The following is a 13086-nucleotide window of genomic DNA, read 5'->3' as shown; positions in this document are numbered from 1 at the left end:
TTGGCTTTCCTTTGCCTACTTTTCCTATAATTTTCTGGTTAATCCTTTTTATCTCTTTACTTCTGTTTTATCTTATTCCTATGCTGTATGATCCTCACCTATTCTTTTTTATACTGCTTATAGATTAAGTCTTTATTTCTGAAAGTGGTTGTATGTTTTCCTTTAATTTATTTCCTGAGTTTTTGCAGGTCTAGTTTCATTTGATCCTATTAATTCGCTATCTGATTTGCACTTTTCAATTTACGTTTTATAGTTTTCCTCAGAGTTTTAAGCTTCATTAAGTCATTTAATTCATGTTAGAATACTGGGATATAATTTACAACTGCTTCTGCATAAAGGCAATTCTTGCTATTTTCTTTTTCTTTTTTTTTTTTTTGAGTACTTCTCTACAGATTTGGTGTTTATTGCTTTTTAGTTTTTCATATTTAAGTGAGCTGAACTTCTCTGGACCAGACAACTTCACAGAGAGTTCCTACAGAAGGGGGGTTTCTTGCCCAAGGTCTATTGCTACTGAATTGAATGGCCTCTTCAAAATATGATGTTTCTGTGAAGCCATGTCTTCCGTAATTCTCTGAATCTCATCTGGTTTATCTCAAGTTTTGAGCTCCCCCAGTTTCTTACTGGTCATTGCAAAAGGAGCCATTGCCCTCACCTGTCACAGTGTTTCCTTCACTTTTAGAAAATCGTGCTTTTTGATATCTACCACTTCCGGGCCTTTCTGGGCGCCTTCCACCTGTTTATTCATCGACTGCCCATGTAGGTGCCCTGGGTAATCTCTGCCTCATTCCTGACACTTCCCACTACGATGTACCACTGCTAGGCTCCCTCTGCATTCCCAGATCTCCCCAATACATCGTTGTGGGCCTCAGCACAAGTTCTGGATGTTTCTGTTGTTTTGGCTAAACTTACAAAAAGCTGGGAGCTGTGGGTATTCTCTGCCTCCTGAGTTTGCTTAATATGTGGCTTCTATGTGTGTGCTTAAGTTTTTTGTTTGATTCTCATTGTTCTAAAAATCACACAAAGCAACAATGTGGAAAGCTTGAAAACTAAGCTGCCACTATGTTCTTAAGAAATCCAAAGTCTTCAAATTTTAATTTTTTAATATGTTAAAATCCAAAATGGCAAAATAACTTTTAAACATGTATTTGTGTCTCTAGCTTTCTCATATTCTTCTCAAATCCGAACATTATGTGTTAAATCCTAAAGTGTCATGAACACAAGTGATTTTTTGACTGTCATGAACACAAGTGTAAAGCTCTAACTTATAGCTTTATTTGCATGAAACAGAATAGAAAATGGAAGTATATACGCATGATGTTACTTGCACAATGTCACAGAGCTAGTAATGTTAGCTCAATTAGGGCTGAAATCCTTGTTCTTTCACCCCTAGTGTTCTGCTGTACCATCTAATCAATTGAAAACCAAGCATTATTTAACAGCACTCAGCTTCCAAGGAACATCCTATTGTATCAAAGTCATGGAGGCCACGTGTAAGAACTTTCTATGTGCTGTAGTCAGACTATTACTAAGCTATTCTTTTTTTGGTTTGTAAAAAAAGAAAAAAAGAATATCTTTTATAAAAGAACAATGTAACCATTTGGGAACAAGAGAATAAATTGTTCCCTAACAATGTTATCTGCTGATGTTTTTAAAAGATCAGAAACAGCCTAACTTTTCTTGAAGTTCTTATTTTCCACATGAACACCACTAAGGACATTAGCAGAGATGTCCAAAGCTTTGCAGAGTGCAGTTATATAGAGCCAACAGAGGTTCCAAATTCAACTTGGGGAGTTCTTTGAAGACTAATGCTTTTGATTTTCCACCTACTACTTTCTTCTGTGGTCCCCAACCCCTGGGCCACACACCGTTACCAGTCCTGTCCGTGGCCTGTTAGGAACCGGGCCGTACAGCAGGAGGTGAGCGGCAGGAGAGGGAGTGAAGCTTCACCTACATTTACAGCTGCTCCCCATCGCTTGCATCACTGCCTGAGCTCTGCCTCCTGCCAGATTAGCAGTGCATCAGATTCTGCATTATGGTGAGTTGTATAATTATTTCATTATACATTATAATGTAATAATAATAGAAATAAAGTGTACAATAAATGTAATGTGCTTGAATCATCCTGAAACCATCCTCCCCCTCTTATCCCCTGGGTAGAAAAACTGTCTTCAATGAAACGGGTCCCTGGTGCCAAAAAGGTTAGGGAACATTGAACTTGGTAAATATAACTGGCTCCTCTTTTCCTTACTATTCTCCTGTATATGTTAATATAACAATTATATGTTAATATAAACACGGCAAAAGGATACTTTAAAAGCAAAGAATTAACAAAAATCTGCAAAGACACAAATTTGGGTTTTAACTCCTAGATAATATTTTAGGCCTAAGCTAGACTCGCATAATCCTAGCACCATCTCCCATTGGGGTGGGAAACCTACGGCCTCAAGGCCACATGTGGCCCTCCAGATCGCCAAGTGTGGCCTCTCAACCAAATCCAAACTTCACAGAACAAATCCCTTTACTAAAAGGATTTGTTCTGTAAAATTTGGATTTAGTCAAAAGGTCACACTCAAGGATCTAGAAGGCCACATGTGGCCCCAAGGCAGCAGGTTCCCCACCCCTGCATGAGAAAGTCTTTTCCCCTCCATACTCCAAAAAAAACTTTGGACACAGGTTGAGCCAAGTAAAACTGCCTATAGAATTCAAAGTGGTTACTGTTTTGTTTGACTTATATTGAACTGATATGGATAAGTGTTCAAAGACAGATAACAATAATAAAGATACTGACAGGGATGATGATAAGAGCTGTACGTACGTTAATATTAAAATGGCTTACAATACTGCTATGTGTAGTCTTGTCTATAACACTATTATATAATGTCTATTGGTTCTGAGTCTAAATTTAATCTAATATATATCAAATTCCTTCCTAGGTTTATAACAAATTTGTCATTATAAAGTAAACTAAACATATTTCACACTAATTGGAAGAAAAGCTCTAGATTTCAAATTTTCAAACTCATTATAAGTGATTTTAAATGTCTTCCAGAAATGCAGAATTAAAAATATTAAAAGGACAAGTTGTTACTCTTATGATTTATGAATATTTACCATACTATACTAAAACTTTTATAAATTAACAATTATGTTCTGAGATCTTCATATTTTATCTTGCAACAAGAGAAAAAAATTTAAAGAATAAGTTTATATCTACCAAAACCATAACTATTTTTATTATCTGTCATAGGTATTTATAGTAGAAATAACTATTAATATTAAACAACTCAGCATAACATCTAAAATAAACTCAAAGAGCAAGAATTACTGAGTACTAATTAATTCCACTATATATTTAACTGTGCATCAAACCTGATGATCGAACACCAATTTCGGCCCTCCATCAGCAGCAGTATCCTCACTTAGTAACATCCATGTGTTTGTGTCAATGTCATAACGATAGAAATCACTTTTCAGAGATTTGCTGTTCCTCACAGAGGAATCCAAATAACGCCCCAACGTGTAGATTTGCCTCCGCTGAATGTCAATGCACATTTTATGACATGATCTGGCGCTAGGACCATTCTGTAGAGAGGGAAATAAAAAAGAAGGAAAAAAAAACAAAATAAATTAAATGCCCTTTTTTGTTACCTTTCATTAAAAGGGTTTTAAGAAATGCAAGTCAACTAATCTGAGTCCAACACTAGGCTTAAATCTCAAAAGGAAAGCAAAAGCAGCCATAAGCAGTAGCAGACACAAATATTATCTTACAAATGCTTAAAATTCAGCAGGAAAGATCAGATGAACTGTTCTGCACCTTATGGCACTCTGTTTATAACATCTACATGGCTTCCACCATATACTGCACTGCATTTCAGTCACTTGTGCACAGAGTTCAATTCCCTATGACATATCAATCTACTTTAAGACACATTTGGTCCTGAAAAATATTTTTGTATCTCTCATCAGAATCCAGCACAAAAGAGGTACTGCAAGAATATTAGAAACAGTGAATTTCAAAATTGGAACAAACATTAATAAAATCTCCAGTTTAATTCTATTCTTTTGAAGATAAGGAAATATAAGTCAAGAGAGGAAAAGTATCAAGCTAGTGAAAGAAGCAGAATAAGAATCTAGTCTCTGACTTCTTCATCTATCCTTGACATTATAAAATTGACTCTCCTGATTGAATAAATAGTACAGCTACATCAAATAAAAAATAATTAGGGAACAATATCAAGAACAGTATATTATCAATAAATTTTTTTTTTTTTTTTTTTGGAGACAGAGTCTCATTCTGTTGCCCAGGCTAGAGTACCATGGCGTCAGCCTAGCTCACAGCAACCTCGAACTCCTGGGCTCAGGTGATCCTCCTGCCTCACCTTCCCTAGTAGCTGGGACTACGGGCATGCGCTACCATGCCCAGCTAATTTCTTTCTATTTTTTAGTAGAGACAGGTCTCGCTCTTGCTCAGGCTGGTCTTAAACTCCTGAGCTCAAACGATCTGCCCGCCTCGGCCTCCCAGAGTGCTAGGATTACAGGCGTGAGCTACCGCGCCCCTGGCCATATTATCAATAAAATTAATTAGTTGAGATTACTTATATCACAGGATTGAATAAAAAGTAAAAAAAAAAAAAAAAAATATTGTAGCATAGCCAAAGAGTTCACGGTAGGGAAAAATAACTTCAGTTGGGCAGGGTTTGATTAGTTGAAAGGGGGAAAGGAAAGGGAACTAATGTTTGCGAAACATCTCCTAAATTCTGCCTATGTTATTACTGTGAATGTGTGTATGTCTCATTTAATCTTTATAACAACCTTATAAGGAAACATTATGACCACTTCACAGAGTCTAAGTAATTTATCCACAGTCACGAAATTAGGAAGATGGCGAATCTATGTCCTAGTGTAACCAGAGCCAAAAACTGTGCTCTTTTCACTACTATTTCATATTACTTTTTCCAGAGGAGAAAAAAAAAAGACAAAAATATATTTGTTAATACAGTGTATATGGTTATGACTGAGATGAAGAGTTCTTGCTGCAGAAATATAGAATTGAAGTTTAGTGGAAACAGGAAGCCTGGTGAATGACTGACAGAGGAGATTGAACGTGATCTTGTAGGTAATAAAAAAACCATTATAGATTTCTAAACCAAGATATAACATAAAAAAGCAGGGTTATAAATAATCTAGCAGTATTAATTAGATTAAATGAAGGAATATGAGGCAGGAAGAACAGTTTGACAATGAGTGTTATGAATCTAGATATTAAGCTGACTTGAATGTAAACTTTAGTATTTGTACTAATTATTATTTTTAAACTTATTTCAAAAAATTTTTGTCAAGGAAAATGTTGAGCAGATAAAGTGAAAATTTTATCTCAGAAAGGATTTCCTCCGTAATTAAATAATCTCAAAAACAAAGATAGAGTAACATATAATAAATCTAAGCCATAATTCCTAAAGTGTAAGATTTGAATTTTTCTTAATTTGAAATTTTAACAGAATAGAACATCTTGCTTTATTTAAATTAACGCAAGTACTACTAAAACAATGAGCAGATTAAACTCTAAGCACGAAGAAAAAATGGAAATAGAATAGAAAACATTTAAAAATACATAAAATTAACAAAGCTGGTTTTTTGAAAGACTGACAGAATTATAACTAACAAGACTAATTTTTTACAATGGGAGAGAAAATACAAATTGCTAATACCAGAAATGAAAGCAGGATTATCACTACAAAAATCTCTAGAAATTAAAAAGAAAATAAGAGACTACTATGAAAAACATAGGTAAAATTCGATGATGTACATAAAACAGACATATTCCCTGTAAAAATATAACTTACCAAGATGACATGAGATAAAAGAGGAAAATCTGAAGTCATTATATGTATTGAAAAATTTAATTCATAATTTATAATCTTTCCATAAAGAGAACTCCAGGCCCAGATATCTACATTGGTAAATTTCATCAAGTGCTTAAGAAAAAGGCAGCATTAATTTTAGACAAAATGTTTCAGAAAATAGAGGAGGAAAAATAACTCTACTTTTTAGCTATATTCTCTTTCACTCATAACTTATTTCATGAGGACAACATAACACTGAAACCCAACAACAACAACACTACAAAGGAGGAGGAGGAAGAGCAGCAGGAGGAGGAGCAGGAAGAGAAGAGGGAGAAGGGAGGAAGAAAGAGGGAGGAGGTAGAGAAATAATTTACAGGTGGCTAGTACGCTTTATGAACACAGACATAAAACTAATCTTTAACAAAATATTATCAAATATCAGTAGCAATACATGAAAAGAATACTTTATAACTAAAAGGGGTTTATCTCAGGAATGCAAAGTTGATTTTACATCTGAAAATTAATCAGGATAATTTGCCACATTAATAGAATAAAAAAGAAAAAACATGATTATATCAATACATATAAAGGAAAAGCATTTGATAAAATTCAGCACATATTCATGATAAAAACTCACAGCAAAAGAGGAATAGAAAGAACTGCTTTGATCTGATAAAGGTGTAAGAAAATATGAAATCTAATTTTTCTTAATGGTGACACATTGAGTGCTCTCCTTCTTAGATCTGAAACAAAACAAGAATGCCTTTTCTCACCACTTCTATTTAACATTACTCTGGAAGTCCAAGTCAGTGCAATAAGGAAGGCAATAAAAAATAAAAAACCAAAAAGTTATGATGGAAAAAAGAACAAAAGGAAGAAGTAAAATGACCGCTTAAGACATTTTAAAAAATAAAAAAAGAAGCTAATAGGAATAATAAGTGGACTTAGTGAAGTGACGTGATACAAAGTCAATATTTAAAAACCAACTGTACTTCTCTATATTATTACCAGCCAACCACACGGACAATAAAATTTTTAAAATTCCATTTATAATAGCACAAAAAAACCCCACTGAGATCAATTTAATTAAAATACGCAAGACCTCTAACCTGAAAACTCCAAGAGTGCTGAGAGATAATGACTAAATGGAGATTAAACTTTGTTCATGATTAGAAGACTAAGTATCATCAAAATAACAATTCTCTCCAAATTGATTTATAGATTCATCACAGTACTCATCATAATCCCAACAGTTTTAGAAACTGAAAAGATAATTCAAAAATTTATATAAAAATGTGAAGGACCTAGAAAAGCCAAAAAAATTTTGAAAAAGAACCAAAAGGTCTTACATTACCTGACCTCATGAACTACTATAAAGCTACATAATCAAAGGAGTGTCATACTGGTATAAGAAGAGACCAAAATAGAATGAAACAGAATTTAGAGTCCAAAAGGAGACATATATGATGAATTGATTTTTGGCCAAAGCAAATCAATGGCGAAAGAAGATGGGGAGCAACCGAAAGTCTCATACATTGCTGGCAGAAGTATAAAATGGTACAACCACTTTGGGGAAAAGGTTTAGCAGTCTCATTAAGGGATGAGAAAAGGGTGAAAGTTTTATGAGTAACTGGATATTTTCATAATCTTAAAATGTCTCCCCACAAATTACTTATTAATTATAAGGTAGAGAAATCTAGAAGGTACCTCCTTAACCAAGTGATGAAAGCTAACATCAGAAAAACTTACATAATGTGTCTCATGATATGATATACTGAGGAGGAGCTGATGTCATCCATGGGTTATTCCTGCTAAAAATGTATAACCTAAATTCAACCCTAAGGAAACATCAGACAAACCCAATTGAGGGATTCACTACAAAATAACTGTCCTGTACTCTTCAAAAATATCAAAGTCAAGAAAGAAAAAGAATGGTTAGGGAACTATTCCAGACTAAAGACAACTAAAGAAGCATAATACCAAAATGCAATGCATGATTACAGAATAAATCCTGGGTCAGGGATGGGGAGCTAGAGGGTGACAATAGGATACCTGTAAAGGACATTACTGAGCAGTATTGGGATGATTGTCTATATCTGAATAGGGACTATGGATTAGATTAAAGCAGCAGTTCTCAGGGTAGTCTGGGGTTTCCAAGGCACTTCAGGGAGTCCATAGGTCAAAGTCATTTTTACAACAATACTAAGATAAAAATTTGTCTTTATACTCTCATTCTCTTTTGAGTGTATGTGAAATTTTCTAGAGGCTATATGATTTCTGATATAGCAACTAAATGCAGAAGCAGATATGAAATCCAGATGCCTTCTATTAAGCCAAACATTAAAGAGATTTAGAAAGCTATAAAATAGTACCACTTGACGTATGATGGTTGCCTCAAGAAAAAAGACCTATGCAATTGTTTGAGTTGTGAGCTGGTGTAGTTGCTTTTTCTATGGAACATTATATTTACTTGAAAGAACAACTAATGATCAAAGAGTGCTTATTCAGACATTATGGCAGATGTTTTCTCAAAAATGAGTGAAGAAATCAGAATATCACTTTGAAGGAAAACTGACAAAATTTATTGCCCATGACATAATGTCTGTTTTAAAGCAAAAATTAGAATTTTTGAAAACTTTTCTTAGGCACAATGATCTTAACACTTTTTCAATACTTAAGAGCGTTTTCTAATGAAACCAATACTGATAGTAACAAATGTGTGTTTTTGGATATTGTATAATAAAATATGCCAAATATAATAAAAATATTTGGAAGATGTGCATAACTCAGGGAACCAATATTTTTCAAGTGACCAAAACATGGGCAAAAAAAATCATGCATGGGTAAAAGACACATTCAGAAAGCAAGGCTGACCAATGGATTTTAACATAACAATACAAAATGCTGATATGGTTTCAGAGTCTATACTGCAACTACCTTTAAGAAACAACCACTTGTCATTTGGGGTTTGGAATCAAAACAGAACATATACAATCATCTGAAAAGGTGACAGTAAATGCAGAAGCAGATATGAGAATCTAGCTTTCTTCCACTAAGCTAGACATTAAGGTATTTATAAAAATTCAAAACAATGTTACTCTTCTCACTAAAATTTTTAAGTTATTTTTAATAAAAATGTTTTATGTCAGCATTTAATAGGTTTATTGTTATTTTAAATTACTTGATAAAAATATTTTTAATGTTCTCAGTTTTAATTTCTAACATAGTCATTTTCAATAGATATAACCCAAATAAACTAAGAACACTAAAGGGATTTTTTTTTTAAGTGTAAAGGGATCCTGAAACCATAAAGTTTGAGAAGCACTAAGATAAGTACACTCCAACAAGAAGAGTCATGTGTAATTCCTTTCTACTCTATAATTCCATGAATGAAGTCAGAAATATGTAAGAAAACAAGAGATATGCTTTAAAAATATATACAAAAGAAAATCTTCCCACCCACCCTTTATGAAAAACTATAATCAAGCCTTTTATAAGATATCTCTTGCTGTAAATTTCATTTTCATTAATAATCACAGCTTATAGGCACATTAGAAAATACTGAATTTTTATAGTTAGCCTTAAAAAAGAATATAGGAATTGGATTAAGGCTAATAAAAATGGTCTTCTTCATTAGTTGCTTTAAAGAACGATGCATTTGTTTTGAACCTATAAAAACCTATTTGCATATCTATATGAACATTTAAAATAATTATTCTCTGAGCCATTCTCTTATCTTTCAATCTGCTAAATGTGCTATTCGATACTAATTTAAGTAAATTAAATTAATCTTGCTTTTAAATTGTACATCATGCTTTTAAAATACATGCCCTTAGGTATCAACCAACAATAACTTGTACTCACTAATATAGAAAATAAAATGAAATATATGAAATACTAAACTGTTCAATTTTCAAAGGAATGAGCATTTATGTTAGCCCCATATATTATCATTCGATTCACAGGTAGATCAACAAAAGGTTTTTCGGTATCTATATGAAGAAATAATAGATAAACATAATACAATAAATACAATAAACCTGACCTCCAGTACTAAGTCACCACTTTACTTATCTCTACTGACTTCAAAATAGCAGAAACAAAGTGTTCGCACCAAAATGATCTCTATATTTTTCCAGCACTAGTTTTAAAATAACTGATTGCATCCCAAATGTTACTTACAACATATGTATATGGTATAAAAAAAATAGGATGAAGTTATCTACCCACGACCAGCTTCAGAAGCAGAACATTAACACTACCTTTGAAATCCCCTCTAAACCCCACCCCCTGCCCCAAAGCAGCCACTCTCCTCAAGTTTGTAGTTTATCATTCCCTTGCTTTTTTCCAGCATTAACTTTTCATTTAACTTACCTCATCTATTTACTCACCAAAAAGTAAACATGTGTGTCACATCCTTAAAATACATAAACTCTAAAGAATACGATTCATGCCTTTAAGGAATTCAGAGTCAAGACAGGGAAACAGGAATATAAATCATTATAGTAACCCATTCAAATACTAAAAGGGGTTAAGTGAGCACACCAAAAGAAGCTTTTAATTTTGCTTGAGGATGTCAAGAAAGGCTTCACAGAGAAAGTGAAGTTAGAATTGAGTTTTAAAGAATAAGTAGGTATTTATTAGGTAAAAGGTGGGGAGAGGACTCTGTTAATCCCACACAGGGAAAACAACTTTGCCAACAGACATAGGTAAGAAAGTTGAAGAATTTCAACAACTGTTAAGTATGGATGGCACGTGAAGCCTGGAGACAAAGCTAGAAAGGTAGCTGGGGACCAAATCTTGATGAGAAATTTGGAGTTTTTACTCTAAGCAAAAGGAACTGAGGTAAATAAATTGCTTCATTATTATTTTATTATTGTTGTTCCCCACAATTCCCTATATCTATGCTCTTGGTTACATGAGTAACCGACTGACTCTGGACTTGTTACATGACTTTTTTTCACCAATAAGACAAGAACAAATTTGATGGATTGCCCATGTCCACTTTGCAGCACTGCCTCTGCCATGAAAACAAGCCCCCAACTAGCCTGTGGGAAGGTGAGCACCTACGTAGAACACAGCCAAGTAGCCCCAGGTGAAGCCACCCAGATCAGCCAACAGGCAGCTGATTCCTAGACAAATGAGCCCAACCAAAACCAAAAGAATGACCCAGACAACCTGCAGACTCATGAGTAAATAAAAGCTTATTACTATATGCCACTGAAGGTTTGGGAGTGTTTATAATGCAATAGAATGTAAAAGATAACTGAAACAGTGACCAAAGCTAACCATAGGGTTTAAGCAGAGGTGTCACAAATATATTTTTTAAAGACTGTGTTGATGAATGAAGAATAGATCTGGGGATTAACAATGGAGACACAAAAGTTTAAGAAACCAGAAAGCTGAAATTACTGCCAAAAGGGAACAGAGAGGACTCTGGGAGGCTGAGGCAGGTGGATCGCTCAAGGTCAGGAGTTCGAGACCAGCCTGAGCAAGAGCGAGACCTCGTCTCTACTAAAAAAAGAAAGAAATTATTTGGACAACTAAAAATCTACATAGAAAAAATTAGCCGGGCATGGTGGCGCATGTGTGTAATCCCAGCTACTGGATTGCTCGAGCCCAGGAGTTTGAGGTTGCTGTGAGCTAGGCTGATGCCACGGCACTCTACTCCAGGCAACAGAGTGAGACTCTGTCTCAAAAAAAAAAAAGGGAACAGAGAGGAAAAGACATTTGAAACGTCTTTTGGATGCTGGAATTGTTGGAACTTAGGCAGTAATTAGATACATTCAGTGATGAAGAGGGAGGATTTAAGGATGAATCCTAGGCTTACTGCGAGAGTAATTATGGATGTAATCAACCTAGATTTAAAATAGTTTAGTAGAAATAAGTTAGGTATTTTTTTTTTAGATCTATCTTTATTTTTGAGGAGACAGAAATAATCATTTCAGAAAAAAGTACTTCAATACTGAAAAGGGAAGTCCTTTTTATATACTTTTACCAGGGGTGAGAAAAAGAAATCAGAATTTCAAGATCTTTTTGAAAAAATAAAAACTACCCAAATGATTAATCGCTGGAACACAGTTCCACATAAGTAAGAACCCAGTTCCCTAGGATTAAAGATACAGCACCACATCTTTGGAAATGGCCTTTCTAGATCAAAATCAGTGGGTTTTGAATTAGGCTTTTTATCCCCCTTCTCATTTGTGGCTTCTACTGTTTTGTTACAGTTTATTTTTCTTCATAATCTGAAACAGCTTAAATGGAGGGTGCAATAAAAAAGTTCTACAAAGATTTGAAAAAATAATAAATGAACTGATATTTGCTTTACGCCAGTGTATAATCATGCACTTGTTTAATTCAAAGCCATAAACCCAGGCCATCTTATTCACTATTCATCCTATCCATGTATATATGTATAGACAGACACACACATGCATACATATATACAATTTCAATTAAAAATAAAATATATATCATTCATGAAAACTGATAAACAGTGAAAGAGTAAGGGGTCAAAATAGTGAGATAGTGAGGGGCCAGAATATCAAAAGCATGTTTATCCAGAGGAAATAAAAGTAAGATGAATGCTGAAAATAAGAACAGAGGTGACAAGGACATGAGAAAAAATACAGATAGTTACAGACTAACATTTCTGGGCTAAAGTAGTTTAAAAACTAAATGATATAAAAATACCCATTTCTATTATCCCTATAAAATATTAATATTATTAGATGTGTTTCTATATCAGTAGTTGAAGAGCCAGGTATAGAAGCTGAAATTCAAGAGTACTTAAACTTGTTTACCACAAATTCTTTTGCTACCACTGCTGACAGACGTTAGAGAATACAATCGTGCAAAAAAAGAAGTGTACACCCACACGCCATTGTAATATAGATGTATGAAAAGTCTGAGAACTTGCCTCTTTCTCAGTGTCTCTAGAGATACATGTCCACTGGTTGTCCTTCACACTGTATGCCCAGAAGTCAGCAAGATCCTGTGTTCCATCCCAGCCACCAAACAAATAAACAGTCTCTATGAAAATCAGAAAAATATGTGTAAAAGAATGAACATAAGGACAAAATAAGCATAGGCACCCAGACCTAGCCAGTTGTTTCTACGGTTATTTAAGAAGGTACATCTAAATAAATTTTAAAATAAGATTTTAAAATTGGTAACTCTCCAAAATATATACTAGACTAGTATTTCCTAAACACGAATGCTGCTGCAGAACCACTATTTTGAG

General features: G+C 34.1%; 1 protein-coding gene across 1 annotated transcript in view; it reads right to left on the bottom strand.

Moving 5' to 3' along the window:
* MKLN1 (muskelin 1, intracellular mediator containing kelch motifs) overlaps positions 1-13086 on the bottom strand; it is a 127568-nt gene that overhangs the window by 57755 nt on the left and 56727 nt on the right. The window contains exons 6-7 of the mRNA XM_012659562.1: positions 12763-12875; positions 3370-3582 (exon numbers count right to left, since the gene is read on the bottom strand). Of these exons, the coding sequence (XP_012515016.1) occupies positions 3370-3582; positions 12763-12875 (326 nt within the window). The remainder of the gene's footprint in view (positions 1-3369; positions 3583-12762; positions 12876-13086) is intronic.

The sequence above is a fragment of the Propithecus coquereli genome, unplaced genomic scaffold (assembly GCF_000956105.1).
Source record: "Propithecus coquereli isolate 6110/MARCELLA unplaced genomic scaffold, Pcoq_1.0 Scaffold620, whole genome shotgun sequence".
NCBI classification, from domain to species: Eukaryota; Metazoa; Chordata; class Mammalia; order Primates; family Indriidae; genus Propithecus; species Propithecus coquereli.
The sequence above is the reverse complement of the archived record's forward strand: the minus strand, read 5'-3'. Positions and strand labels throughout refer to the sequence as shown.